Consider the following 25351-nt stretch of genomic DNA (forward strand, 5'->3'; position numbering starts at 1 on the left):
GGTGGGACTGTCCACATAAGGGGTGTGTAACTATTAATAAGGATGTATTTCTCCGGGCCCAACAGCAGCGCGGGATCCAGTTAACAAGCTCGCGGGCCAAATCTCCGCGTCGCTCCAATTAATTGTCCCGCAGACCCACAACTCTCCCGGGACCACATTTTCACGCCGTGACTCATGGGGTTCTGCTCGCGCCCCCAATTCCCAGCCCAAGCGCTACGAGGAAACGTGCTACCTCCCTCACCTGGGCGCGCGCCCTGGGAGCCACCAACTCTCCCCGCAGTCGGCTCGGACTACCTGGACCGCCCGGCCGGTCCCTCGCCCCGCCACCCGCTTGGCTTTCCCTTCCTCCCCCTCCTCCTCCTCCTCCGGCCCCCCGCCTCCGGCCGCCGGCCTCCGCGGCTGCCGCCTGCGGCTTTGTTTTCCTCCCAGGTTTCATTCCCCACACGTGATACAGTGTTTTTGCAAAGAGCGCTTCGGAGCGCGAGCGCGGGGCGCGCGCACCTATAAATACGGACACCGGGGCCCGAGAGTCGGAGACCGCGGGGTCTGAGAGGGCCCGGGACCGAACCCCCAGGCTGCTGGCGGGCGGGCAGACGGCCAGCTAGCCAGCGAGCCGCGCGCGTGGGCCGGAGCGGCAGCGCCCCCCGCCCGAGCACCGAGGGGCAAGCATGGCCCGCCCGCTGGGGGGCCGGGCCGCCGCGCACGCCGCCCGCGCCCCGCGCCCTGCCCAGCCCGGGTCACCGGCGCTCGCGCCCGCCGCTTAGTACTCGGGCGCCGCTCGCTTCTCGGGGCATCGCGGAAATATCGCCGCAGACGGACACAATGGCGGCGACTGCCGCCACCACGGCCGCCACCGCCGGCAAGGCCGTCCGCAGCAGCAGCAGCAGCGCCGGCACCGTCGCCGCGGGCACCAGAAGATTGCAGCAGCCGCCACAGCAGCAGCCTCAGCCCGCGGCCGCCGCGCCGGCCCAGCCGCCGCCGCAGCCACCGCTGCCGCCGCCCGAGCCCCCCAGGAAGACGCGCATGGACCCGCGGCGCCGCCAGGCTGCCCTCTCCTTCCTCACCAACATCTCGCTGGACGGACGGCCGCCGCTGCAGGACGAGGAGTGGGCCGGCGGCGAGGAGAGCGGTGCGGCCAAGCCGGGCGCAGGCAGCGCCTGCGGCGCGAGGACGCGGCTCAGCCTGCTCGCCGCCGCCGAGCGGGGCGGTTGCGGCGCGCTCGCCGCGGCGGGCACGGCGGCGGCGTTGGCAGCTGGATCGGGCCCCTGCCATCCGCCGCCCTCGCCGCTGCCGCCCCTGGTCCCCGGCGGCCACGCGACCGTGCTCGGCCCTGGGGCGGCCCGAGGGTTCGCGAGCCCCCTGGGCGCGGGCCGGGCATCGGGGGAGCAATTGCAGCCGCCCCGGCCCGCGCCTCTCGCCGCCTGCGTTCAGCCGCAGCTGCCCGACGGGCCCGGGGGCGCCGGGCAGGAGGAGTTGGAGGAAGACGATGCCTTTACCAGCGTGCACGTGCCGGCGGCCGCCTTCTTGGGCTCCGGGACCCCCGGGAGTGGGAGCGGTAGTCGTGGCCGCCTCAACTCTTTCACTCAGGGAATCCTGCCGATCGCCTTCTCCAGGCAGACCTCGCAGAACTACTGTTCCCTGGAGCAGCCGGGCCAGGGGGTCAGCACCAGCGCCTTCGAGCAGCTGCAGAGGTCCCGGTGAGTATCCAGGACGCCACGCGCGCCTTACCTCGCGTCCCTCCCGGCCCGCTCTCTGCTGCGGGACTCGGTCGCTCCCAATTCCCGCGCCCTGCCGGATCTCTGGGCTTCTGGCGCGAATTCCAAACCACGAGGGCACGCGGAAGAGAGAAAGTCTCTAGGGAGCGTGTGTGTGTGTTCACACGTGTGTGCACGAGCCCGGCACTCACAGAGCAGCAGCACCATGCTCATGCAGTGGGTCCCGAGATAGGGCTTGCGGGAGCCCACTGAAAAGCGGCACCAAAACCTCCCACTGCAAGGAGGAGATCACGAGCTTCCAGAAACCCGGTCCGGACCCGGAGAAGCACTCTCCTTGCGCCAGGCAAGACTAGGCGGGGCGCAGAGTTGAGCCGTGGGTCCGGCCGGCGGCTAAGCGGCGCGTGTGAGCCGAACTTGTCGCAGACACGCCGTGAACCCCTCCTGAGAAGTTCTGCCTGCGCTCAAAGTATTCCAGTGTCCCAGGAGAACTTGGCATTTTCCTTTTGCTTTTCTAAGAGAAGGGAAGTCCTTATGTTCCCTTGAACCAGGCCTTGGTGGTGGGGGACAGGGAGAAAATAGGGCTTGAGGATCCTTTTTTCCATTCCAAGGTGAATTTGCTGAAATTAGTGGAAAGGTGGTTGTGTTCGCTTGCTTAAGTCATCTGCGGGTATCAAGCATCTTAGCAAAACCGTGAAATGTTGGACACTTGCTTATTCAGGAAATGACTAGAGCTTGTCACTTATGTTCCAGGGACAGTCGGGGAGCTAGGTCTGCATCAGGCAGTGGGACTGGAGGTTGCGAGAGAACAGGAGTGGGGAGCCCCAAGGAAGTGCAGACCTGTTCCCTGGGAGGCTTGTTACTTAGGAAGGCCTCCTAGGCTCCCTATGGCACAGTTATTTTAACTTCCTGGGGCTTCAGTTTCCCCTTCTGGAATGGGACCTTGCCAACATGTCGCAGGCCTCAAGGTGAGAAGGGGGAACCTTTCCTGTTACAGCCTCTCTCCTGTAATGCTCATCTGAACACTTAGGCTTTTTCTGGCCTAAGTAAGAAGGTGGCCTGTTGGAAAACTTAACTTCCTCCCGCAGTGGACAGATGGGAGAGAACAAGGCAGGCTCCTGCAGAATTTTGTTCTGAGTCTGTTTCTTCCCAAGTGGTGAAATCCTGACCCTGCTTGGTATGTAGCATCCTAGCTGAGTGCACATGGGCTGCGGGCAGGGGTGTGGAGCGGTCGAATAGCTTTGTGACTGCACGGATGATTAGTGACGCTGGGCACAGGTGACAGCCTGGGCCTGGCACTTCTTGTCAGAGCACGCCTCTCCCCGTTATTGGGCCAGTGCACAGGAGGGGAGGGGAATCCCTTCCGTTCTGGATGAGTGGTTCGGACTCAGCAGTTTCTGGGCAGCTTGACATCACGCACTGGCTCTTAATGACTGTATAGTTTGAGCGTGAGCCCAGCTTGTCCAGCGGGTCAGGACAGGAGTTGTAATAAACATACATGTTATTCTAAGCCAGTGTGCAAGGTTGCCCTGCGTCTCGTAGTAGACAGATGTGTTCCCATGCTCAAAACATCTAGAAACCAAATAACTTCACACTTTGTCTCCAAGAATCTCATTTCAGAGGACACGGAGGATCTTGTGTGTTGATATTTCTGATCCAAAAAACAGCCAGATTTAATCTCTGAACCTATAAATATGAACCCCTTGGGTGTTTTATTGATCCCCCCCCAACACACACATTAAGATGATTAGTTGGTATAAGATGCTTCCTTAACCTGACAGCCACATTCATCTTACTACTTCGGAATTATCCATATCCAGCAACTTGACGGGCATTGAAAAAATTACATCTGCCAACAGAAATAGTGTCAAATTTAACGTGCAGAGAGGAAGTAAATGGGTAAAACAGAGATTTAAGAAAGGCCGTGAAGAGCTAGCATGGCCACTACTCATGGAGTGGCCAGGAACTTGGAATCTCCTAGGATACTTTGTTTCCTACACTGACCTGCTTGCAAGAATTTTGTCAGAAGTGTGGTGCTTTTGTGATCACTAGAGAGTACTTTCACCTGCCTAGACGAATTGTGATGTGGAGTACAGACTCATTTGAATAAGGCCCAGGCCAACTTAAAGAATGTCATTTGTTTTCCCGGTATGCCTCCCTTTAAGAAGTTCTCCTAGCCTGGTGGTTCCATATACTACTTCTCAGATGTTCTCCTGCGGTGTTGTTTTTAAATCATACTATGCTTTCCTTGGATTTGTTGCTTGCAATTTAAAGAATTCCAAACAACCTTCCTGCTCAAAAGTGAGTTCTTGGACCTTCAGAGCTCTTACAAATGCAAACCCTCAGGCCCTACTCTGGACTATTTGAGCGCAAATTTGCATTTTAACAAGATCCCCAGATGATTCACATACAAGTGAAAGTTTGGAAAGCACTGCCGTAGTTCATTGAAATCTGCCTTTTTTTTTTCATGAATTTGGGATTTCATATACCCGGTTTGGTATGGGTATATAAAAATCAGAATCTCCTGATCTGAAATCTTGAAACCCTTTCTTTTTTGCTACTTCCATCTGGACGCTTGTAAAACTAATCACAATTATTACTTGTACTTCCAGATCTTGAAATATGACAGGAAAATTTCTGTGCCCAGACCTTGGCGCAGATGTGTCCATGGATTGATGACTCCATCTCTGTGCTCTCGGCTGGATAGTTAACACTTATCCCAGTGAATCCTCACAGCCACCCTGTGTGTAGATTCTTTCTCAGACCCAGTGTTGGCCAGGACCTTTGAGATCCAAGCCTGGTGTCTTTCCTCCGCCACTGCGCGGTATCACTGTGCCTTGCGTGCAGTAGGCCCCAGGAGAATTTTGGAGCTGTTGGCTGTAGATGTTTGTCCGGGATACAGCAGGCCAGTCGTGCTGGTACGATTCTGCACTCCCTTTCCTCATCCTTACGTTTAGCCTTGCTACTTAACCAGTCTCCACGGAAGTGTATAGCGAACTTAGGACCACGGACCTCGTGCATGGGGCTCCGGGCCTGCCTGGAGTTTGTGCTGGGGTTTGCTCTATGGCTGGGTGTCAGAGCTGGGAAACCAAAAGGATGCCTTCTAGCTTGACATTCTGTTGTGTTCTCTGCCCGAGGAAGGTGTGAATAGGTGAAGGGGAGTGTACATGTATACGGTGTGTTTTAAGGCTTTCTTTCACTTTAAAAATTTCACCTCAGGTAGCAGCTGGCAGCGGGTTACTCCACTTCGTAGAGCTCCTGAATTGCAGAATGGAGCCCAGGTGAACAGACGTGCACCATCGGCCCTGATGAGAGGGGCCCACGGGGACCAGGGTATTAATTTAAAACGTGAGGGTTTTGCTTCTTAGAACACCCGTGTTAGCGTGTGCCTTGTGGAGACTCGGGTCTTCAGTGGAAAGAGAGCGTGTGGTGCAGAAGAGTCCCAAGCCTGGGGTTCGAATCGTGGTGCACAGCCTTGGGCAGTAAGTCAGTCCTTCCGGAGAGCCCCGGCCTGTGTTCCAGACCCTTTCAAGTGCAGACTGAGCTTACATTTACTATCGGGGTTGGGCGGGGGGCGACTGTGCAGGTGCTAAGTGCTGTATGTATTATGTATGTAAATGAGTTTAGAGTCACCTGGGGATCTTGAGAAAAGGCAGATTCTGATCCTGCGGGTCTGGGGGTCCCAAGTCTGCATAGTTAACTAGCTTCCTGGGAGGCAAATGGGCCGCACCTTGAAAAAGACTTTACTGGTATTATGATTGTTCCTACTCTAAGGACCAGGAAACCAGGGCTCAGAGAGATTAAGTAACCTGCTCGAGGTCACTTGCCCCTTGGGGCAGAGCTCAGGCTCACACCTCAGTGCTCTGGAGCTTCTAACCAGCCCTCCCTCTGCAGGGCCCCTCCTGGGGTGAGACCTGGACTGGTGCTGGGTCTGTGGTGTCCTCTTTACTGAAAAGAAAAACGTGAGCTCAACAGGGGATCGCCGCCAAGAGTAAGAGCGGGGGGATGGACTTCTCTCCCCACTTTGTCACCTCCCTGCTTTGTGACTTCAGGCAAGTCACCACACTGTGTTCCAGCTGGAAGCCACCTGACCCTTCTGGATTTTAGAAGTCAGGAAAGGACTTTGACCTCCTCTGCGGTAAGCCAACCCAAGTTATTGTTGAGCCATCTTTCCAGCAACATGCATTGTGGAAGCCAAAACTGCAGTCCCGGGCCAGGCCACGCCCTGGTCAGGATGCTCACCCACAGCTCCTGCCAGGGCCTGAGGCGAGAGCCCGAGGCTCGCCCGCTGCCCCCTTCCTTGCAGTCGCCGAGTTGTCATGTCGTGGGTGAACTCAGCAGGGGAAATGCATCGGAAGCCTGCCCGCTGCTGGCAAGTGCCCAGCGAGGGCAGTGAATTCAAGTGTGACCCTTTGCCCTCCAGGAAGGGTGAGGGAAGCCACAGCCTGGCTTTGCAGTGTGTCCCTGTAGCCGGGCTGGGGAGCTCCGCCTGCTGGACACTTTTCCCCAGGAAGGAGAGTTGTTAGGTAGGGAGAAGGTCAAGGGCAGGTGGCCTTTGAACACACTGGGAAGGAGCAGTAGGTGAGGCCGGGTGAGGTGACACGATGTCGATCAGGAATGCCCAGCCGGTACCCTGCCCCCCTGGGCTCTGGACCTGCCCCTGCACTGGCTGGTAACCTCGGGCAAGTCGCTTCACCACCCCCCCACCCCAGCCTCTCCGTTTCCTTCTGGGATGAAAGCGCTGGGACAGTTGAGTGCTGTGTTCTTCCAGCCTAGTGCCCTGGGTGCCCTTGCCCTTGCGCCTGGGGATGAGTGGGTAACTGAACCTCAGTGTCAGATGCAGAGGTGGAACTACGTGTATCCTGGGAGGCTCCAGCTGGCAGGACGTGCACTAATGAATGAAGGAATGGGTTTCCCCGGGTGTAAGGGAGAACTTTAAAAGACATGTTCAGCTGTGTTCCCTCTGGCTGGGGAGGTGTCGCAACTGGCCTGCCGGCCCCCGGCGGCCATCCAGGCTGGAAGCCAGGGCCACCACTCCTGCCTCGGAAGTGATCTGCGGTCCCCACTTCTGTTGCCTTTAAAGGGCCTTCAGGTTTACAAAGTGCTTTTGTAGATGTTGATTTCAGCCCCCACCAGCACGGAGGGGCAGGAATCCAAGGTCACAGAGTGAGTAGAGGGTGACCCTAGGTGCTCTGATATCTGTCAGGTATGTCGCGGAGGAAATTCTAGTTTGGGGACCTAATGCCTTGTCTGATTTATTCAACAAGCATGAACATCATGAATATCAATTATGGAGCGCCCCTGTCAGTTATGGGAGGTCCATACACCAGCGTGGTCCCTGTGTGTGTTGGGAGATGCAGGTAAATGGGCCGATTTTTCCGGTGATGAGAGCTTGGTTAGAGGTGAGCCTGCTGTTTGAGCCCTCACCAGGGCGGGGACACTTCACGCTCCCCACCGTGGGACCTGGCTCCGTGCCTTGATGCAGTCAGTATTTTTATTTAACTACCATGTCCCAGGTGTCGTTCCAAGCACCCTGTGGAGGTCAGGCGAGTTCACATTTATAACAGCCCTTGGACAGCACCCCTGTATCGCCCCTAGTCTGAAGCACAGACAGGTTAAGTTACTGGCCCAGGATCCCTCAGGCTGTCCGTGGGAGCTGGGTTTGAACACAGGCATTCTGGCTCCAGGGCCTGGGCCCTATAACCCGCTTGTCTCTGCTCCACTGTGGTTTGAGCCAGGCTCATAAATGCTTGTTCAACTGGCTTCAGCGGAACCGGGGTGAAGGTGGTGTACGTGACCTCGAAGGGCAGTGCTAGCCCTGCGGTTTCCTTATGTAGGTGTCTGCCTCTCTGTCCTTCAGGGAGGACCTCTGTGCGTGAGAGCCCAGGGGACAGCCCAGGGCGGACAGGATTCCCTGACTACAGCGATCCTGTCTTGCCCAGGGCCTGCCTGCACCGCCCCCCACCCTTCTCGACCACACCTAAATTCCTGTCACCTTTGTTATCTCTTCAGTGCACCTGTGCTTTCTGTGCCTTCCATCTTTCACAGGGAGGCGGAAGAGGAACAGGAGCCTGGCACCCCCAGGAATGGGGTTTGTGGCCCTAGTTCTGCCACTTACTCTGGGATGAGGTTCTCATCCATGAAATGGGAATAATAATACCACCTCCCTCCTGGGCGTGTTTCCTTTCTTCGGACCCTCTCTATTTTCTCAGCATCACGGCTTCCCCAGCCCAGGGGTTGGCAGACTATGGCCCATGGTCTGTTTATAAACAAGATTTTCTAGGACACAGCCACGCTTGTTCATCTCTGTATGGTCTTTGGGGGCCCTTGTGCCACAAGAGCAGAGTGGCATAGTTGCGGCAGAGACCACGTGGCCTGCAGAGCCTGAGCTATTCATTCTGATTCCTTACAGAAACGCGTGAGACCTCTGCCCCCCTGCACAGGGCTCTGTCTCCAGAGATGTGGGCTGGTCGCCTTGGTCCCTCCCTGTCCTTGTCTCCTGGAGGCTCCTGGCTTCTGTTTGGACCCGCCAGCCCTTCTCCCCGGCCAACAGAGGGGCCTTTCTGAGGCCCACACCCGATCTGGGCAGTTTTAAATTCCTTGTATTTCATGTGTGGCTCTCCTGCCACCGTGGCACCCTCTCTGCTCCCCTGCACGCCTGTCATCTCCATGCTGTGCTGGCTTTGCAAAGGACACCTGGGTTCTGGCACCCACAGGCTTCTCCATGGGAAGGGTCCCCACCAGACACCTTTCCTCCCTTTTGGACCCATCACCCTGCAGAATCACCCACGCCCTCCCCCCCACCCCGCCCCGACTCCCCGCCCTGGGTATGGTACTGAGCACGCCCTCCCGGGGGGACTTCCTTACTTCCCTGGGTCTGTGTGCACCTGCCCTGGCCCCTCACTGGTTGGGGGACTTGCTGGAGACAGGCCTGAGGCTGCCCCTCACCCCAACTTTCTAGGTCTTTTATTTTCACCCAGCAGTCACTCCCGAACTTTTATTTGGTAAAGTAGCCAACCTACCACCTCCTTCCGCAGTCCTGCAGCAATGAACCTTCCTCCCTGCATGTTTCTTCCGCATCATCCACCCACCCACCCACCAACCCCACCCCACGCTCGCAGCTTCTCCCTCTCCCCAGGGAGGGAAGATAGCACCTTCCTGCGTGCTGTGGGCTTCACATGCATTATTTTGTTTTATTTGTGTGGCAATCCTAAGGCACTGGGATTATACCCATTTTAGAGCTATGGACACTGAGGGTTGGAGGGGTTAAGGAAGCTGGTCTAAGGCCTCATAACTGGGATCTAGAGCTAGAATTTGAGCCCTGGTCTCCTCTAATCTGGCTTTCTGCCAGAGCCGGGGGAGTGTGCTGGACTGACTCCTATAACTCGGTAGGAACGGAGGATGAGGAATCTGAGCTGATCAGTAACTGAAATCAGTCATGGTGGGAGTATTTACACCACAGGAATCAGCCAGTTTTACAAGCCAGGGTTTTGCTTTTTTCCTTCCGGAGACCTGGTTTGTCAGCACATGTACCAGGAGCCTCACCACACGTCTCTTTGTTCCTTTGTCCCCTGGGGGGCTGTGCAAAATGTCATCATCAGAGGAAGAGTGTTGAAAACCAGACATTTTTATCAGAATTTATTATTGCACATAATTCTGTGAATTTCCCATAGGGTCACCACCACCCATTTTCCACCTCAAAAAAAATATCTAACAACCCCCCGCCTCAAGTTTCAACCTGTGTGCAATTTAAAAACCAAACTTTTCAGACACTGGGGCTCAGACTGCTCAGTACTATCTGGAGGAATCGTAAAATCATTAGCTGTTACCCTCCTTTACAAATTGTGTAGTGTATTTTTATTTTTGTTTGGTTTTTAGAAGTCTCCGAGAACATACAATCAATCAGGGTTTCCTGGGTTTTTTCCCTTTTGTTTGTGTTAGCATTTTGGATAATTGCACACTAGTTTATATTTAACGGGGTTGTCATTGATGTGGTTTGAGGTTTATTGCTGCACATTTGGTCACAAAAACAAAAGCTTGTAACACAGAGCATGCAAATCCTAGAAGTTTAGGACTTGGAATATTGTAATAACGTGTGTGTGCATGAAAGGGCCCAGTCTTATCCCTGATTTAAAGGCTAGGATGAGGGACTTCCCTGGCGGTCCAGTGGTTAAGACTTCGCCTTCCAGTTCAGGGGGTGTGGGTTCGGTCCCTCGTCGGGGGGCTAAGATATCCCACATGCCTCGTGGCCATAAAACCAAAACATAAAACAGAAGCAATATTGTAACAAATTCCATAAAGACTTTAAAAATGATCCACATCAAAAAAAATTTTTTAATAAAAATAAAAAACATAAAGGCTAGGATGTACTTAGTATCTAAGTTTAATTTCATGACAGATAGATGACAAGCCATTCAAGAAGAGACCAATAAAATATTTGACAATGCCAAAGATTTGTGTGCCCAGCACATTGATTTTTATTTTAAAGCAGTTTACTCATTGACCCAGTGCTTTATACAGCGAAATGTCTGCTTTGATCATTTTAGGAAGGGGGTGGGAGGGTGTGAAGGACCGGAGGACAGGCAAAGTCTATAATGTTTTGCTGAAGGACTAAATTTAGCATGTCGGGGTGGGGGGATGGGCAAAATAGGTGCAGGGAATTGAGGTGCAGACTTCCATGTTTTTAAATGTCAAACCACTATGTTGTATACCTGCAACTAATACAATATTCCATGTCAACTATATTTCAATTAAAAAATAGTAAAACAAAATTGGAATGTTAGGAGGTAAATGGTTGATCTGATGTTGAAAGGTAGTTCTTGAAGTATTTTACTTTTTTATTGAGTTGAATAAAGTTTGCTCTCGGAGAGGGAGACCTGAGGAAGGAAGATGATTACAAATTCCTAGGTGATTGTGTCCGTAATTGAGGGATTCAGTTTATCCATCCTAAGACGAACATCTGATAATTAAATCCTACTTACTCGTTTGGGGCTTTACAGTTTACAAAGTGCTTTCCTATATATTAAGTCGTTTTCAAAAAGACAATGTGGTAGCTGTTTTATAGACTAGATAATCAAGACCATGAAGTGCGAGGTGACACAGCCGTGGTCACGTACCCCATACATGGCAGAGCTGGAATTTTGAAACCTGTGTTTTCTGATTCCGAGAGTTTTAAAACAAACCACGAATTCTAATGTCGTTGTATCACTTAAGAAAAGCGAAGGACTCTATTACACGCTGTAGCATTTTATTCTCCTTCCTGCCCCAAATCTTCCACTTGTATGTTAGTTAACCTCCAGAGAACAAAAATGCTAGGGCCTCATCCATTTCAGACCTATGGGCTAGAGTCAATCAAGGTCAGAATGTTAAAGTACAAAGAAATATTGTGCTATATTTTTGGCCAGTGGCGCCTTCTCGTCAAGCAAGGATTCTGATTTTCATGTGATAACCTCGAGGGACAGGCCAACAGAGAACCCTGGTTTGGTGCCTAAGTTGTGGAAAATTTTCCCAATAACAATAGCTCTCTCCAAATCACAGTTTGGTGTCACTTGCTCCTTTCCCACAGCCCTGATGCTCTGCCTCCTTCTCAGCAAATTGGGTGAACAGATTCGAGAACGGAGAGACCAGCCTTGGAGGCGGGCAACTCTGCCCCCTAGCAACACCTTTTGGGAAAACTCATTTAACCCTCTGAGCCTCAGTAGCCTCATCTGTAGGATGGGGACAATAATTCCTGCCCGTTTGGGGTGTTGTGAGCATGAAAATGAGAAGCACCTGGCAGAGGTTTGGTCCTCGGTGATTGCTTGGTAAAATTGTAGCTGTTCTGCTCCCAGTTGCCGGGTATTGCCCGCACACCGTCAGTCAAGAAGCAGTTGAGAAACTTGACAGGGTCTTCTGAGATCATCCAGGGTGGAGCTTTTGCTTGCAGACAATTCGCCGCATCGTTTCAATTTCAATTTCATGGTAAAGTAAAATCAGAGCAGCTGGGGAAAACAACACCCCCTCCGTCAGGTGCTGCATTTTGCCCCTATGTACGCTGCAAAATGACAGTCTCCGGGACAGGGAAACAAGAAGGGACGAATTCACATGTTCAGCATCGTACCCTTTGAGCAGCACAGCAGTGAGGTTAAGAGCAACAGCTGGTCTGGCCCACACGCTGGCATGGAAGACGCTGCCCTGCCCGTTGCGGCCCATGGGAGGGGAGTGCTACCTGCCAAGACAATTCTGGAAGACGTACGTCTGCTCCCTCCCGCCCTTTGCAGAAGCCACGGCCCTCATCCTGTGGTCTGAGTGCTGCCTGCTCCTTTTCTAGGCAGGACACCCCTGGGGTGTGAGGGCTCCGGGGGGGGGACCCTCGGGGTCCCCACGGCCGTGACCCTGGAGTCGGTTGTATGCTGCTCTGGTGCCTGACTTGGCTTCCCCCGTCCCTGCTCGCAGGTCCCTCTGCACCTGGCCCCCGCCTTTGCTCTTTGAACCCCCTGGGCAGACAGAGTTGGGGCCTAAGCAGGGTCCCCAGGGTAGCCCACGTGGGGGCTGCACTGTGGGGTCAGCGGCAGCCCACACCCCTCCGCCTGCCGGATTGTTCACACGCCCCTGTGTGAACCATCAAGTCGCTTGGTGGTTCAGGGATCAGTGAGACCAGCGCCTGCCTGCGGGGAGAGAGGAGAATTACAGGCCGAGGCAGCCCGGCTCCCTGTTTCTGCTCTGGAGCGGGCAGCTGTCCTGGCCCTGGGGCCAAGCCTGCAAGCCAGGCCGGTGAGGGCCCGGCACTGGGCACCCAGCCACGGAGGTGAACTTTATTTCAGAGGAAGGAGGGAGGCTGTTGAGCAGGGACAGGTGTGAGTACAGCTGTGTTTTGAAAGCTTGGAGGCGGGTTGGATGGAGGAGGGAGAGCAGTGCCTTTTGTGTTTAACCCTTTGGCATCTTAGTTGTCGCTTCAGAAAGATGGACTTGTGCACGTCCAAAATTCTCTGTTCTGGGAATTCGTCTATCCTTACACATAGAGAATTTTAGAAAGAGTTTTGGGGGTTCGTGGATGCTTAGAAATTTCTCCTGGAGGGAGGGAGACCAGCGAAGAAGCTGGTGTTAGGAGTCCCTCAGAGAAGTGAGGGCCTGAGCGTGCAGAGGTGCCTAACTTACCACTGTGAGGCTCGATGACCACACGGTTTTGGGCACTGCCTGTGCTCCCCGAAGTCCTTCGGGTCACCCATCTCTGCAGCTCTTGTGGTTACGGGGTTGAATAGTGTCCCCCAAAATTCACGCCCACCTGGAACCTCAGAGTGTGACCTTACTTGGAGATATAGGCTCACCTTGGAGATGCTATGGGTTCAGTTCCAGACTAGGTGGAGATGGTGAGGGGATCGTTGACTCCACTTGAGACAGAATTGACAGGACTTGTACGTTACTTGGGTGGTCCCTGCCAGCATGGAGCTCTCCATGGAGCTGGAGAGAGACTCTTGAACCATCACCCACAAGTGTAGGGCTGCGGCTGTGGTGCGTGGACAGAGGGGAAGGCCTTGGTCCTCTCGGAGCCTGTGATGAGCGCCCTGGTGGGTTTGACCTGCTTCTGATGGGGAGGGCTGGCTTCTGGAGGTGTCTAAAGGGTGAACAAGGGCTGGGAGGACTGGTGCAGACCACAGGACCAGCCTGGGCAGGGTCTCTGGTGGGAAGAAGCAGGGAGATGTGGAGAAAGTAGATGAAGGGCAAGCAGTGTGTTTGGAGGGAAGCCATAGGTGGGAGGAAATCAGTCTATCGCCGCAGTCCAGGCAGGAGATGGTGGCCACTTGGGCTGGAGTGGTGGTGATGGGGGTGGGGAGAAGGGGGTGGATTCCACAGAGATTTAGGATGCAGCAGAGTGGACTTGGCGATGGACTGGCTGTGGAAGCTGGGGGAGACAGAGGCATCGAGGGAGACCCTCCCACCGGGTTTTGAGCGTGTGGACTGATTGGATGGCAGAGCCATCTCTGTGACAGAGAGGAGGGTATTGGCGCCAATGCTGTGCGTTTAAGAAACTCCCTAGAAGAAAAATGTACAGACCCGAAGATGACCCTGTTTCTTCTCATTGTCTTTTTTCCACATAATCTTGTGCCTTTACTCTCCACATAGCTCAAGGTGATATATATAGGGTCGTAAAAAACTTTTTGACCGAGAATGTGTACATTTTCTGCTTGAGAGAGATCATCTCAAGTTTTATACTCATTTCCAACTCTTTTGGTCTAAAAAGTCTAATACTACCTTTTAAGGTAAATGTTGAACATGTCAGTTTCAAAAAACAGATCCGATTTTGTTCATTTAATTTCAGTTAAAGATATATAATTTCTTTTTATTAAAGAAAAAAAATACTCTTGAGTAAGATCATGAGATCTTTTTCAAACTGTTCCTGGTTCAGCTTGTGCGTATTTGCATAATTGCCAGGTGTTGAAGTCTGAGTAATCTAGAGTGTGAAGGATAAAGATAACGTTCTCAAGAAAAAGAAAAGATACCTTTGCAAAGCTGCGTAGCAATCTGCCGCAGTAACTAAACACTACGCAGTGTCCAGTGATTCTGTGTTTGCTCTGTGGTTCACAGTGAGGCTGGGATGCAGTCTTACCATTCCAGCAGCAATCGTATCTTCTTCTCGTTTTATAGGTGGTTTTTCATAATAATGGCCTGCTTATTGAACACTAATGTTACGAGCTGCAGAGCCATGTGGAAATCGCATCACATCCCAGATCTGCTGCTTCCCCGGGTGAGACGGTAGGCAGCATCTGGAAACTCCATGAGCCTCGGTTCTCATGTGTAAAGAGTGGGAAATATTAATAATCAGATATCTCCTAGCATGACAGCCAGGATTAAATCTCATTATTTCTCTGAAGCACTTTGTGCAGTTCTGGGCACACAGGTAGTTCTCGATAAATATCGGATGTGATGATTATATCCCAGCCACCCTGCTGGTGCCCTGCATGTCTGTAGGGGCTGACATCGCTCTGTAGATGAGAATTGAACTCTGGGGAGTTTACTTTTCTTTCCAAGGTAGAGCTCGGCAGAGCTGGAATCATATCTAACCCTGAACCGTACTCCTGCCACTGAGCTATATTGCCTTTATTAAGTGTAACATTTTATCCAAACAAGTTTTGTGTCCTTCCTGAGCAAAAAGCAGGTACTGTTTTAGGATCCAGTTGGTTTTCTTTCTTTTCTTTTTTTTTTTTTTTTGTGGTACGCGGGCCTCTCACTGTTGTGGCCTCTCCCTCGTGGAGCACAGGCTCTGGACGCACAGGCTCAGCGGCCATGGCTCACGGGCCCAGCTGCTCCGCGGCATGTGGAATCTTCCCGGACCGGGACACGAACCCGTGTCCCCCGCATCGGCAGATGGACTCTCAACCACTGCGCCACCAGGGAAGCCCCCAGTTGGTTTTCTTGACACTTGCACTGTCCAAGAATATGTTTGTGTGAGTTACCTATCCGGCCCATGTTTGACTGTGGATGTGTCAGCAGGGAGCTGCTATGTGTATATAGAGTGACTCAACGAGCTTTTTTATCTGACCCTGTTTGCTCCAAACGCAAGTGAGCAGATGAGGCCAGGCAGATTGGAAGAGATGGTAATGGTATATTTCAACCCAGTCATCAATCTAGATACACCCTCCCTGAAAGCTGTATTTCACAGAGCTGAAAAGAATTTAGCCAGTAGAGCTTTATTAAGAGGTGCAACGTTTGTTATATGTAACTTTAGTTCTTTGGAGCCAGGAAAATAACAGTCAAGACTGAAATATAAGGAAATGAGTAAAATACATGCTGGCTGGTGAAATCTGGAATTTTTTTTCAAAAGTGTATTTACATGGGAGTTCAGCTTTGATTTTATATTGTCACAAATTGATACCAGATGACTGCCTTTCAGACAGACTCCCCAGCTAATCCGAGAGTGTGAGTTGGAAAACAAATCACTGTGCCATTTGGAATGACGATTGATATTTTAGAAGTTTCGTCTTGTTTTCAAAGGGGATATAATGCATATTACAGGCCCAGCCAACAGAACTTTTATAAATGGCAATTAACAGAGGATGCCCAAGGGAGGAAGTCTCCAGTTTCTTATTATAACCCTGGCAGAAGGAATCGAGGTGACATTAGTATTGGCATCTCCCACTTGCCCTGGGAGCTAATTCAGCCTGTGTAGCCATGTCCAGAACCAGTAGCTTCATTTCTGTTCTACTTCAACCTTAGGTCAGAGGAGAAACACAAGAGCGCTGCATCTGGGGCAGCCGGCCTCTTGTGGTCTCCACAGGACCCCAGGCTCATCGGGTGACTTGCACATTTCCCCCTAGTGGCTTAAAAAAGTTGGTTTTTCGTTTTGAGTCTTTGGTCTCAGCAGCGTTCCCTTCTCCTCCAGGCCGTTTTCCTTGCTGGCGCTGGAATGACTCATAAAATGACTCTTGAGTAGCCTGACACCTCTGCTGCGTTCCTTGAATGCTTTCTGAAAGGTGCCTCTGTGTAAGAATATATGCTGATTTTCCCATTCAAGTTGTTGGAGAGTCTCCCGGGTGACCTGACAGGGAGAGATGAGTCTAGGTCCTGGCTTCTCACCCTGGATGCCATTGTCAGACTTGGGTGAGAATCTCTCTTGGAGGCTCAGCCTGGAAAAAGGGACTGTCAGAGCCGGATGGTGGGAGGATCACAGGAGTGGCGTGGAGTAGGGTCACCTAGAACAGAGGGGCTCCACGCCCCCCAGACAGGCCTTGGTGTTTCCTACAGTAGCCGGGCCGTGGACATTCAGGTGGACGAGAGGGACCTTGAAGAGGCCCAGAGCAGCGAGGCTGCTATGGAATGAAAGGATGAGAGCCCACGACCCTGCTCACTGAGGCTAATATTGGCCAAAGGCTAACGGGCTGTGGATGGAGACCCAGGGAGGGCCAAGACTGAGCTCCAGGTACTTAAGCGTTTCCTCTTTAGAGCTCAGCTTCGTCCAAGTTAACTGCCTCTGCTCCAAGAGAGTGAATTTGTATCATAAAACTTTTAGCTTATATGGTAGTGCATAGTTATATCCTGTCAAGTGGCAGTGAACCCTGAGTGAGCTGCAAACACTGGACCATTGCTCCAGGGAAGTACCCTGCCAGCCTCTGGTCACATTTTCATCATCCAGTCAATGTATAATCTGGTTTTACGTGTGTCTCTGCTTGGAGATACCTTATTTAATATATATTGTTAATTCATTAGCATTGAACTCACGGCCAGCAGTAACTCTTGTCTAGACAAAGCTTCTCTGTCACAAGTTTTCCCCGTTGGTCACATACTAGACAGCATGTGGCCTGGGGGCCATTTTAAACAGCGAAAGTACCAACAACAAGCACGAAAGTGCACAAAATGTGGCAAGGATACAGATATATATCAGCAAGAGGGCAAATTTGCAGCTACAGAATCTGCAGATAATGAGACTTGCCTGTACTTTGTCCAGGTATAAGTACGTGCTGTGTGCTAGAGGCTTCCTAAAGCTGGCCTGTCTTGGGGGGCCGGGGGGGGTCCATTTTCTGTTTTACAGAGGCCTGCCCCATCCATTCTCATATTTATTCCTGATCACACCCTTGATTGGGGAAAGGCTGGCATTTTAGTCTTCCCTGTATTGATGAGGAAACCAAGAACCAGAGAGCAGACTTGACTCGGGGGTCCCAGCAGAAAGTGGAGTCTGACTTTCTGGCCATTTTCTTCCCACTCTGCCGTGCAGGCACAGTTACAAGATAGGATGAGTGCTTTAAACAGCAGAATTTGAATGCTGACATCACAGTTTAATACGGTTGAAAAAGTTATCTTCCTAATGATTTCTCTGTGATTTAATCAGATAAAGGTGACTAAGAATGTAAATTCTGCAGCCAGACCTAGGTTTGAATCCTGGCTTTGCTACTCCCTACCTGCATGACTTCGGGCAATTTCTAAATAAAGCCTTTTCTGGCTTTTGGTTTCCTCGTTTGTGAAATACTGTATTAACACCAAGTGTGTGTGTGGTTAATGTGAGAATTCTGTGTAATTCATATTCAGGGCTTAGACCTGCTCCTGCCTTAGACCCTCTGTGCATGAGCCATGATGATTATTTAGCTGACAGGTGCTCAGAAAATGAGTGTCTGGTCATCAGCGATGGCTCTTAAATTAGGCAAATAGGAAAGGATGGTTGTAATTGCACGGCCCAGAGCCAAGAGGAGATTTTGCGATTTTCCAGTCCTTTTGCTCCATTTGGGTTATGTAGTTCAGACCTGGAAAATCTGTTTTAGAGCTTTCTGTATCCAGTTTGACTGTCAGCAGTCAGCAGATTAAAGACTTTTGTCAAGTCCCTGCCATTTTTGATGAGTGGACAGCTAATCAGACGAGCAGATATTAGCGGGCATCTACTGGGTTTTAATAGTCCCTGACTGTGAACATTCAAGTGGTAGAAGACAAGAACATGAGATGTCACAAGGGGAGAGCATAATTAAGGCATGTAAAGAGCAAATTTCTGTGTCCCCCCAGAACCTCCATCTTTACAGCTAATCAAGTGTATTTAAAACTGCCAGAGTTTTCCTCCCCTTCCTTCTGCGACTCAGCAACTGGTACAGATGTTAGTCAAAAGCAGTCCTGTGTCCCACAGGAATGGGGAGACCATCCCAGGACCCATCAGACACGTACCTTTCTAACCAGACCCCAGGCAGCCCACCCATCTCCTTGGTAATGCCTTTCATGTCACCAGCAGAAGGTAAAAACAAAGGATGTAACATTATTTCCACATCTGGGTAATTACGGTATGGTAGTGATCTGGGAATCGATTGATTCTTTTTTTCTCTCTGGAAGCCCCACTCTTGGGCAGTCAAGTTACTTTCTGCATTTCTTCCCTCCCTCCACAGACCCGGCTCTCACAGTTGAGTGGCACAAAATTAATCTTTTGCGGGGGGACGCTTCAATTAGGAACAAGGACATAGAGCAGCAGACTATGAGAGCAATGTAGGAAATTTCTGTTTGCTTTCTAGAAACAGAGTTTGGAACTTTCCGGCCCTGGGGCGTGAGGTGGGACTTTCTGTTATTTGCTTATAAAAAATTGCAGAGCTAAATTCATGTTTATGTTTGTATCTAATATTACACTTTGCTTTTGCCTAACCTGCTTGCCTTTATTTTATTTTTTTAAAGATTTTTTTTTGATGTGGACCATCTTTAAAGTCTTTATTGAATTTGTTACAATATTGCTCCTGTTTTATGCTTTGGTACTTTGGCCCAGAGGCATGTGGGATCCCAGCTCCCCAACCAGGGATTGAACCCGCACCCCCTGCATTGGAAGGCGAAGTCCCAACCACTGGACCGCCAGGGAAGTCCCACCTGCTTGCCTTTATAACATAAGCTCGCCAGAGTTCTCTTGTTAGAAAACTTCTATTTTGAGGTTCCTCAAAAAACTAAAAATAGAGTTGCCATATGACCCAGCAATCCCACTCCTGAGCATATACCCAGACAAAACCATCATTCAGAAAGATACAGGCACCCCTGTGTTCATAGCAGCACTATTTACAACCGCCAAGACATGGAAACAACCTAAATGTCCATTGACAGATGAATGGATAAGGAAGATGTGATACACATACACCTACACACACACACACACACACACACACACACACACAGGAATATTACTCAGCCATTAAAAAGACTGAAATAATGCTATTTGTAGCTACATGGATGGACCTAGAGATTATCATACTAAGTGAAGTAAGTCAGAAAGAGAAAGACAAATACCATATGATATCACTTATATGTGGAATCTGAAACATGACACAAACGAACATATCTATGAAACAGAAACAGACTCACAGACACAGAGAACAGACTTGTGGTTGCCAAGGAGAAGGGGGTTGTGGGAGGGAAGGATTGGGAGTTTGGGATTAGCAGATGCAAACTAGTATATATCGGATGGATAAACAGCAAGGTCGTATTGTATAGCATAGGGAACTATTATATTCAGTATCCTGTGATAAACCATAATGGAAAAGAATATATATAACTGAATCACTTTGCTGTACAGCAAAAGTTAACACAGCATTGTGAATCAACTATACTTCAATCAAATTTTTTTAAAGAGAAAGAAAACTCCTATTTCCTTAAGGGGAAAGGGCACCTTTCCTATAAGCAAGTATTTTGTGACACGTTTCAATAGACCTTTTACCCTAGATGGTTTTTTTCTATCGTATACACTTTTATCAGTGAACAAGTGATTCTTTCTTCCATGTCAGTGTTTATTCAGCGAAAGACGTCAGTGCAAGATAGCCTGCTAAATAGATTCCGGTCAGATGATCCTGGCCGTGTGAGCTTATAAAAGACATCTGTTGAAGTTTAAAAATAAATAATTAAAACACATGCACAGACAAAAAGTTAGTTGCTCCTAGCGAGATTAGAATTGGTCTGCTGTTCCAAAGACTCTTTCTATTCTCAGAAGAATTTAGGATTTTTTTCCCCATTTTTGTCTCATCCTAAAAATCTAGGTAGAGAAAATGATAAAGGTTTGACTGGTTTTTTCAACTCATTGTAAGTTACGCCGTTTAAATGGCCTCACCAGGTGCTAGGATTCTTGTCTCCAGAGAATTGTCAGGTAATTCTTGTCTGTGGCTACTCGGAAATTATCTAAATAAAAGGAGATTCTCCCAAGTGAGGACTTTCAAAAAGATGTGTTGATTCTCAGATAGCTGTTTGGATAGGGGGTGGGTTACTAGAGAGAAACTGAGAAATGAGAAGAGACAGAGGCAGAGTTGTCCTCCAGTTTTCTTTTGCAAAACCCTCTGCCCCAGGTGCAATGCCAGGTGCACGGTGTGTGGAGCTGTGGACGGCTGTGCTGCCCTGTGCTGTCATGTGTGATGCCTTTGTGGCCTGTCCGTCTGTCCAGCGGGCCCTTCCAGGAGGGACCTCGAGCACATCTGTTGTCTGACACCATTAAACCAGAAGGCCCAACGTGTGTGGGGGAGAGGTGGGCACGCGCATCCCCCCCGCCCGCCAAATGTTCTCTGTAGGGGCCATATGTCCGCTTTGGACTTCATCCTGAGACCCCCTTGTCAGTGGAGGCCCCTTGTAAATTCGAACTGGCCTGTGGACTGTGATAAAGATCCTGCTTTGAACATTAAAATAAACCAATCAATCAATCAATAAACCACCAACTCTCACTTTACCTTCATACTTTCTCCTAAAACACTTTAGTGGTGCTTTTTGGAAATCTGTGTTTCAGAAAAGTTGTCTCTAAAGTTGTGTTAAAAATGAATGACAGGGGCCTTCCCTGGTGGTACAGTGGTTGAGAGTGCGCCTGCTGATGCAGGGGACACGGGTTCATGCCCCGGTCCGGGAGGATCGCACATGCCGTGGAGCGGCTGGGCCCGTGAGCCATGGCCGCTGAGCCTGCGCGTCCGGAGCCTGTGCTCTGCAACGGGAGAGGCCACAACAGCGAGAGGCCCGCGTACCGCAAAAAAAAAAAAAAAAATGAATGACAGGGCTTCCTTGGTGGTGCAGTGGTTAAGAACCTGCCTGCCAATGCAGGGGACACGGGTTCGAGCCCTGGTCCAGGAAGATCCCACATGCCGCGGAGCAGCTAAGCCCATGCGCCACAACTACTGAAGCCCGTGCCGCTAGAGCCCATGCTCTACAAGAGAAGCCACTGCAGTGAGAAGCCCGCTCACCATAACGAAGAGTAGCCCCCGCTCACCGCAACTAGAAAAAGCCCACACGCAGCAACAAAGACCCAAACCAACCAAAAAAAAAAAAAAAAAAAAGAATGACAGTTAAAAAGTAACCAGTACAACCATGTGTAATCCCATCACTGCTAACATTTTGGTGCACTTACTCCTAGGGTCAGGTTCTATCTTTCTTCCACCCAGGAAAAGAGGGATTTCTGCGTGCCAGAAATTGCTCCCTGCATTCATAAACCAAACCGGGTAGAGTGTAAACCCACCATAAATTTACCCTCTTATCCATTTTTAAGTGTACAGTTCAGTAGTGTTAAACATTCACATTGTTTTGCAGTTAATCTCCAGAACTCTTTTCATTTTGCAAAACTGTCAATCTATACCCATTAAACAACTCCCTACTACTCCCTCTCCCCAGCTCCTGGACACCACCATTCTACTTTGTGTCTTTATGAATTTGACTACTCTAGGTGCCCCATATAAGTGGAATCATGTAGTATTTGTCCTTTCATAACTGGCTTATTTCACTTAGCATAAAATCCTTAAGGTTCATCTATGTTGTAGCACGTGTCAAGAGTTTCCTTCCTTTTTAAGGCTGGATAATATTCCATTGTATATATATATATATATATATATATATATATATATATACCACATTTTGTTTATCCATTCTTCCGTTCATGGACACTTGGGTTGTTTCCACCTTTTGGCTATTGTGACTAATACTGCTTTGAACATGGGTGTACATCACTCTAAAGATTTTGCTCTTCATTCCCCGCCTATCTAGAAGCAAGCTCTCATTAGAGGTGATTTACAAAAGGAAAGGGAAGGTTGGTTTGAATGCAATGATTCCTCATCAGACCTGGTGCCTGAAAGTTCACATTTCAGGGGAAATGAGTGATTTCCTGTCTGCTGGAAAGAAGCAATTCTAGGGATTTTTTGATGTGTGTGCAAGCAGCTGGCCAAGAAATCACTTAATCCAAAGACGTTTCTTATCAACCTTTTATTTCTTGCCCGTCCACCTATTTTCTTCAATAATGGTGCCAGTTGATTCTTTACTACCACCCAGAATACACAGTGCGCAGACACACACATACATATTTATGTCTCTGTGTATAACATGAATACATGTTTCTTAAAAACTATGTATTTTTCCCCTGATAACAAAAAGGAATACCTTTGTGAAGCATTTAGAAAAAAACAAATTTAAATCACCCGTAAACCCAGAAATGACCAGTTCATGTTGTGGTGAAGGGCATGCGTGGATATGGGTGCGTTAGAATCTGTCAGTTAACGTCGGTTATGGTGTGGATATATATTCTCTCTCTCTTTTTTAATACTAGAGAACAAACTGCACATACCACTTTGGCAAGTTTCCTTTTTTCGCTCAGTAATACATTACGAACACCCCCTCTTGTCATTAAATCGCATCCTGCACATGTCTGTCGGTGGCTGCTTTTCTGGGAGCTTATTGAATTCTCTCCGTGGTGTCAGAAGTCCGGGCATCCTGCGCGTTCTCTGTGGAGCACAATTTCTTTGCTGACAGAGGAAGAAGGGTGGCATTTCCCTTGTTTTAAAGTAGAAAAAGCAAGGAGTAGAAGTTATTTCTGAATGACTGAACCAGGGCGCGGGAAGCTAGAAATAGAAGCCAGATTCCCTTGCTCACTGCCTGGTGCTTGATTCACTCGACAAAACTAATCTCAAGATCACTACCAGCGGAAATTATTTTCCCTAATCTCCTGGGAGCGTGCTTTCATATTTTTATGTTTGCTTAATGGTAATTTCAATTCCACATCTATTTTTTTTTTCCACTTAAAAAACAAAAACTTTCCAGCCTTCTTTGGGAGACTTCCTGGATCTTTCCCCTCACATGTCTGGAAAAGGGGCTGCAGAACAGACAGAGCCTGGGACGGCCCCTACCGTCCCCACTGAGAATCCTCGGGCTCCGGATGGTCCAGCTGCAGGCCAGTTTTTTCAAGAAGTTGTTTGGAAGTTCAGGGTCTGTGTTATTTACCAGATGTCTTTTTTTTTTTTTGCAGTTGTATTAGCTCATTCAAAATACACTTTAGAAGGCTAGCAAGGTGCCATCCTTAGGCAACTCACATTGGGTAGATGCTGTCGGTTATAATTCGTGTAGTGTTCATTTGGGGCTGTTTTGGGGGTTTTGAGGAGCTGTTTATTTTGGCTTGTTCCAACATTCAACAGGTATTTATTAGGCACCTAATATGAGTCAGTCCTGGACTTAGGGAGCCCTGAGTCACCTAGGAGAGCCGGACAGGAAAATCCACCAGGACGGCTCAGGGCTGCGATGACAGAGCCATGTCCAGGATGCCACGGGAGCAAGGAGGGGTCTCCGTCTGCAGAGGGGGCGAGAGAGACGGAAGCGGGGAAGGGGCTGCTCCACACCAGGGCTCCAGCTGCCCACGTGTGCCCTGGGGGGCTCAGTGGGCAGCTTTGCCTCCATGGAGGGAAGGGTGTGTTTGAGGTGGGGAAGGAGACGGGCACGCAGGGGCTTGTGCCCTTCCGTTCATTCCCATGCTTAAAAACAACAGGCCGACTCCCATAAACACCGGAGCTAGGCTGGCAGCCTTCTGGGTGACACCTCTGTGTGGGCAGCTCCCAGGACCGCCTCCTTTCTTTTCACACCTGAGGCGCCTCCGGGCCACCCAGGGGGCAACCCCTGGGGCATCTGATGGGACTGATGCCAGTTTGCCCTTTCAGAGTTCAAAAAAACACACCCAGAAAATCCAGGCACAGAACTGGAACAGATATTTGCCCACCCATGTTCATAGCAGCATTATTCACAATAGCCAAAATTTGGAAGCAACCCAAGTGTCCGTCAATGGATGAAACTCAACAAAATGTGGTCTGTACTCCTATGCAAAGGAAGGAAATTTTGGCACATGCAACGGATGAATTATTATGCTCAGTGAAAAAGGACAAATACTGTATGATTCCACTTAGATGAAGTACCTGGAAGAGGCAAATCCACAGAGACACAACGGAGAATGGTGGTTTCCGGGGGGGAGGGGGGAAAGAGAGTGAGTGTTTAATGAGTGCAGAGTTTAAGTTGGAGGGTAGTCATGGTTGTACAACAGTGTGAATGCATTTAACACCACTAAATTGTACACTAAAAAATAGTTCAAATGGTAAATTTTGTTATATATATTACCACAATAAAAAATTTTTTTAGTGGGGGGGGAAGAAAAATCAGGGCACAGAGCAAAGCTGTGTCCAAGATGGGGCTGACAGTTGAGCCTGGAAGAAGAGCCCCCCAGCCCCCGGCCTCTCCACGCCCCCTGTGATGAGGCCCTGACCTGTACCAGAGGGCTCCCACAACAGGTGCCCACGATACGGGATCTCCACGAGGCTCCAGCCACCTGAAGACCTGATCTAATGATTAAACACATTAAGCCTAGTCTGTGAGGGGACTTCCCTGGCGGTCCAGTGGTTAGGACTAAGCGCTTCCACTGCAGGGGACACTGGTTCAATCCCTGGTCAGGGAACTAAGATCCCCACATGCATTGTGTGGCATGGCCAAAAGACAAAAGCCTAGTCTGAGAAAAACTCAGTTATTTCCAATGTGAATGGGGCCTTAGAGTTCCAAGAGTGACGCTTCCCCTACACCCAGTCCAAGGTTCCAAAGTTAATTTTTTTTTTGGAACCCACCGTTCCAACCTAGTTGGGTAAAGCTGCCTTATTTCTTTGGCAAAATAGCTTTCACTTTGAAGTAAAAGAGCTTCCTTTCAAACCTAGCAGAAACTGTTAGAGCTTCACTTCTTTTGAAACAAACGTCTGGAGAACTCATCAGAATTTGAAAGGACCATGGGGGCAGATGTCCTGTTGCTCAGATAAGTACATGAGGGGGTTTAAAGCGGCCTGTGACCTGCAGAGGCTCTCCAGAGACTCCTTTGAAACCTGTTGGTTTCCCCTAATTAGAGCCAGCCACCGTGGAGTCACAGGCAGCTGCGGGGCAGGTGGCTCCTGCCTGGGCTTGAT

At 50.0% G+C, this 25351-nt stretch overlaps 1 protein-coding gene and 1 long non-coding RNA gene across 2 annotated transcripts in view; one reads left to right on the top strand and one right to left on the bottom strand.

Moving 5' to 3' along the window:
- LOC109549203 (uncharacterized) overlaps positions 1 to 1969 on the bottom strand; it is a 99946-nt gene extending 97977 nt beyond the window's left edge. The window contains exon 1 of the long non-coding RNA XR_012325349.1: positions 1729 to 1969. This is a non-coding gene — a long non-coding RNA (uncharacterized lncRNA). The remainder of the gene's footprint in view (positions 1 to 1728) is intronic.
- CABLES1 (Cdk5 and Abl enzyme substrate 1) overlaps positions 464 to 25351 on the top strand; it is a 105870-nt gene continuing 80982 nt past the window's right edge. The window contains exon 1 of the mRNA XM_019930528.3: positions 464 to 1697. Within this exon, the coding sequence (XP_019786087.1) occupies positions 823 to 1697 (875 nt within the window). The 5' untranslated portion in view covers positions 464 to 822. The remainder of the gene's footprint in view (positions 1698 to 25351) is intronic.

This window comes from Tursiops truncatus, chromosome 13 (genome assembly GCF_011762595.2).
Source record: "Tursiops truncatus isolate mTurTru1 chromosome 13, mTurTru1.mat.Y, whole genome shotgun sequence".
In the NCBI taxonomy this organism is placed as follows: Eukaryota; Metazoa; Chordata; class Mammalia; order Artiodactyla; family Delphinidae; genus Tursiops; species Tursiops truncatus.